The sequence below is a fragment of the Grammomys surdaster genome, unplaced genomic scaffold (assembly GCF_004785775.1).
Source record: "Grammomys surdaster isolate TR1022 unplaced genomic scaffold, NIH_TR_1.0 206, whole genome shotgun sequence".
NCBI lineage: Eukaryota > Metazoa > Chordata > Mammalia > Rodentia > Muridae > Grammomys > Grammomys surdaster.
In genome coordinates this window covers 8044698-8048748 of record NW_021604651.1, presented here as the reverse complement: position 1 = coordinate 8048748, position 4051 = coordinate 8044698, and the positions used below count along the sequence as shown (strand labels likewise).

The following is a 4051-nucleotide window of genomic DNA, read 5'->3' as shown; positions in this document are numbered from 1 at the left end:
TGTGCTGTGCTGTGCTGTGCTGTGCTGTGCTGTGCTGTGCTGTGCTGTGCTGTGCTGTGTGTCATGCCCTCTGTGGTCTGTCTGCACACATGACAAGACCAAGCTCTCTGGCTCTTGATGTTTCTTCTACAACCCCCTTGTTAGACGCTTGGGTATTGTGTCTAATTTTTTGTAATTCAATTTTGCTTTTTTTGGTTTTTTTTTGGCATGTGTTTCCAAAGGCAGAAGTTTTAAATTTTTGGTCATTTGTATATATTATTTATTCAAGTTTTCATACTACCCAGAAACTTTTGCCTGCCCCAGAGCCATGAGAATTTTTCTTTTACGTAGTTTTATGTAGTCTCTATATATCAACATCATATGAGTCATATACATGTGTACTATTTCAAGTTAAGTTTGCGTGTAGTATGAAATAAATGTCCATTTTTTCATGTAGGTAATAACATTGCCCTGTTTTATTACCATGTCATTGACTGTCAGGCCCAGTTCAAGACTTTTAAAACAGGTGTAAAATTGGAACCTTGAGTTTTTTTCTATAAAACCTGTCTGACAATATGTGAAATGTTTTTTTGTTTTTGTTTTTGTTTTTTTTTGCAAGGGACAGCAGTGGTTTTATCTGTTTTCAGGAAGCAGTGTGTCTTCTCTGAATGCTATAAAAGTTATTAGGACATGGTGTTGGGCTTGATGGTTCAACCTTTTATCCCTTGGGATAAAAGCACTTGGGAGTCAGAGACAGATGGATCTCTGTGAGTTTGAGGCCAGCCTGGTCTACATAGTGAGACTCTGATTTCCCACCCCACCCAAAAAGAGTTATTGGTGTATGATTGAAGACAAATGTTTTCAAAGTTTTTACCCAGGTTTCTTCTTTGTTTAGTGAGTTTACTCACATGGAGATGTGCCATTTGTTCCTTTGCTGTTCTTCCTCCTTGCCATCCTTTTCAGATTTCTGAGAAGGAGGTTACAAAGTCACAAGCAAGGTTCATGGCGTGCTTATCGAGGCTGCTATGAGGCAGCTCTGCAGCTTGAACAGTGAGAAAGCCAACAAGTTCCCAGCATAGCTTCCTCCCACAAAGCTGTGCAGAAGCCTGTGGGAGCAGATGGCCGCCAGGCGCAGCCTGATTTGTTTAGAGACCTACATACGGAGCAGCATGTGTTTTGTTTTGTTTTTCCCTTTAATTACTCAAAGCCACAGAGATGAGTTTCCAAAGATGATGAGATATAGCCAAGAAGAAATACTTAAAGAGACAAGTGTTGCAGCATTAAAGTGAGCTTCAGCTCTACAGTGGTTAGTGGGTTTACTGAGTGCTCTTTGGAGGCTCTGCGCCAACCTGGCCATGTGTTGAATGGGATACAATAGAGGTGTCAATATTATAAGACAAGCTGAGTCATTTTTAATTATTTATTTATGTGCATGTGTGTGCCTGCATGCCTGTATGTACACCATGTGCAGATGGTGTCCAAAGCCAGAATAGAGAATCAGGTTCCTGGAACTAGAGTTACAGGCCATTGCAACCTGCCTGAGATGAGTGTTGGCAGCAAATGTTCTTAATCACCGGCAATCTTTCACATGCAGCTATGATGCTGGGAATACAGAAGTGAAAACCGCTGGTAACTTTAAAAGTTTACACTGCAGTGGGAGAAGCAAGCAAGGAAATGGTTTTAGCACCTGCAGCAGATGCTGTGCTAAACTGTTATCAGGATGCTCTAGAAGCTCTGAAGAAAGGCTATCAAATCAAATTAGGTAACTGGGGATTAGAGGCAGAAAAGTCCATGTCCACCAGGGAGAGGTACAAGCGGTGCTGTTGAAGCCCCTGATAGAATGTGTGTGGCAGGGGAGGGGGCTGGTTACCACAGAGTTTACAGTTTATGAGCTGGGTTATTGTTTCTTCAAATGTTAACCATCCACTTGGAGCAGCTCAATATCTTAGAATATTTGTACAAATACAAGACCCCCCATACTTTGCAAGATACACTGTTTCTGCTCAGGTTGGAGAATTCTCAGTGGGGGTAATGTACAGCCCTCTGTTTATCTATTGTTTCTTCCAGCAGTAGACTTTGTCAGTTCTCCACAAGAGCAAATGATGGGCAAATGATAGCTTACATTGATCTTTTGGAGAGTTTTCAGAAGCCCTTGAGTGACCTAGACTTGGAGGTGCATGCCTAGAATCCCAGCATTCAGAAGCAGACACAGAAAGGTTGAGAGTTTCAGCCCCTCCTGGGCCACACATATAGCAAGATCCTGTCTCCAGAAAAATTAAGTTTTAAAAGTTATGCTTCTAAAATAGATATGGAGGAAAATTACACAGTGTTTTGAATCAGTAGAAGGAGGAAGAAAATACTAAACAAAAAGAGCAATATTCATTGGGGCTAGAGAGATTGCTCAGTGGTTAAGAGCACCGGCTGCTGTTCCAGAGACTCAGGTTCAATTCCCAGTGCTCACATAGCAGCTCACAAACATCTGTAACTCCAGCTCCAGGAGAGCTGATGCCTTCTGGGCTCTGCAGGCAGCAGTCATACAAGTGGTGTAGAGACATAATACATGAAGATAAAACATCCCTCCTACACAAAAACAAGGATAAAAATTTAAAAATTATAAAGGCAGTCACAGCTACATTTTTAGGTGTCTTTTTCTAGTACCAGTTTTGGGTGAGAATCCCCTGAGGACTGTGTTTCTTGATGCTTAATCTGCAGCTGTGTTTGAATGAAAGCAAGAAACATGGAAATGAAATAATATAAGATATAAAAGGGAACTGACGGTATTTCAATACTCCATATATTTTTTTACTACACAGGAATTAGAAAATAAAAGAAGATTACAAAAACAGGCTGCCACAAGTCAGAGTGCCACAGAGGTGCGCTTGAATCGAGCTCTCGAAGAAGCAGAAAAGTATAAAGTGGAGCTGAGTAAACTCAGGCAAACTAACAAGGTATGCAAAGCCACACAGCTCCAGGAGTGCTCACCTGGGGAAGCATCAGAAACCATTGTTTGTTTCAGGGGCCAGTTGTGAGTGGGGGAGAGGAGTTCGTGGGGGGTTGCTGGGGCACACATGCCATGGTGCTCCTGGGGAGGTCAAAGGGCAGCTTCATGGAGTTGGTTCTCCCCTTCCACCTTTTCTGTGCAGTTGAGGGATCAAACTTAGGTGGCAAACCTTACATGTTAAGCCTTTACTCACAGAGACATCTCACCAGCCCTGAAAACAGGACTTTTGAAATTAAAATTCCTCATGTCATGATGAATGTTGGTTTTAACAGTAGGGCATTTCCACTAGTTAGAACTTTATGATTTGTCTCTTGTTATAATTGGGTGACTGCACAACTTTGGAGAGTTTATTCATTTCTTCATACCTTTAGAGTTGCCCATGTGATATGCCAGATTCTTTCTGAACTTGTGGATAGGCAATGGGGAAAGAAAGCATCTTTTGTATCTTAACCTGCTACCTTCTTCTCTGAACTTCAAGTTTCTGCCATGCATAGGGAGGGGCTGTATTATGGGGCCACATAGTGAGCAATGATCACAAGCAATGATCGTGCTTAGTTACATTCAGACTCCTAGGCCCTAGCCTTGGAGGATCTCCTCAGAAGGTTAGGGTGAGGCTGGAACATGGCACTCTCACTTTTGGTGGTAACTGTTCCAGTTGTGTAAGGACCACCCTCAGACTTCCAGTGTCAGCAGAGTCCTCAGTCAGTGCCTTGATATATATTAAGTGAGAGGAGGTTGATACTGACTTGAAGGCTTTTGTATGTCCTATAAAATGAGTTATGCAGCAACCTGATGGAATTCCTTCCTTATGACAACCACCTTATTTTATAACAGATGGTACCTTCTGAATTTTCTCAGTAATACTAGATAGAAACAGAGACCTTGACTAGTCCTCTGACACGAGTAGTAGGAGCCAACACATGACACCTTAACTAGACCATTTCAATGAATCCATCTGAGGCCCCTCGTGCTGCGTGACCACTTGTTCCATGTTCAGAGGTCGTCCTCACATACCAACACTCACACACTGTTCTGACAAGACAGTAGAGGAGAGTGACTGCGTCAGGACGT

General features: G+C 42.4%; 1 protein-coding gene across 2 annotated transcripts in view; it reads left to right on the top strand.

The window, feature by feature from the left end:
- Tex9 (testis expressed 9) overlaps positions 1–4051 on the top strand; it is a 35865-nt gene that overhangs the window by 15663 nt on the left and 16151 nt on the right. For both annotated transcript variants that reach the window (XM_028771404.1, XM_028771403.1), the window contains one exon: positions 2793–2927. In XM_028771404.1, the coding sequence (XP_028627237.1) occupies positions 2793–2927 (135 nt within the window). The remainder of the gene's footprint in view (positions 1–2792; positions 2928–4051) is intronic.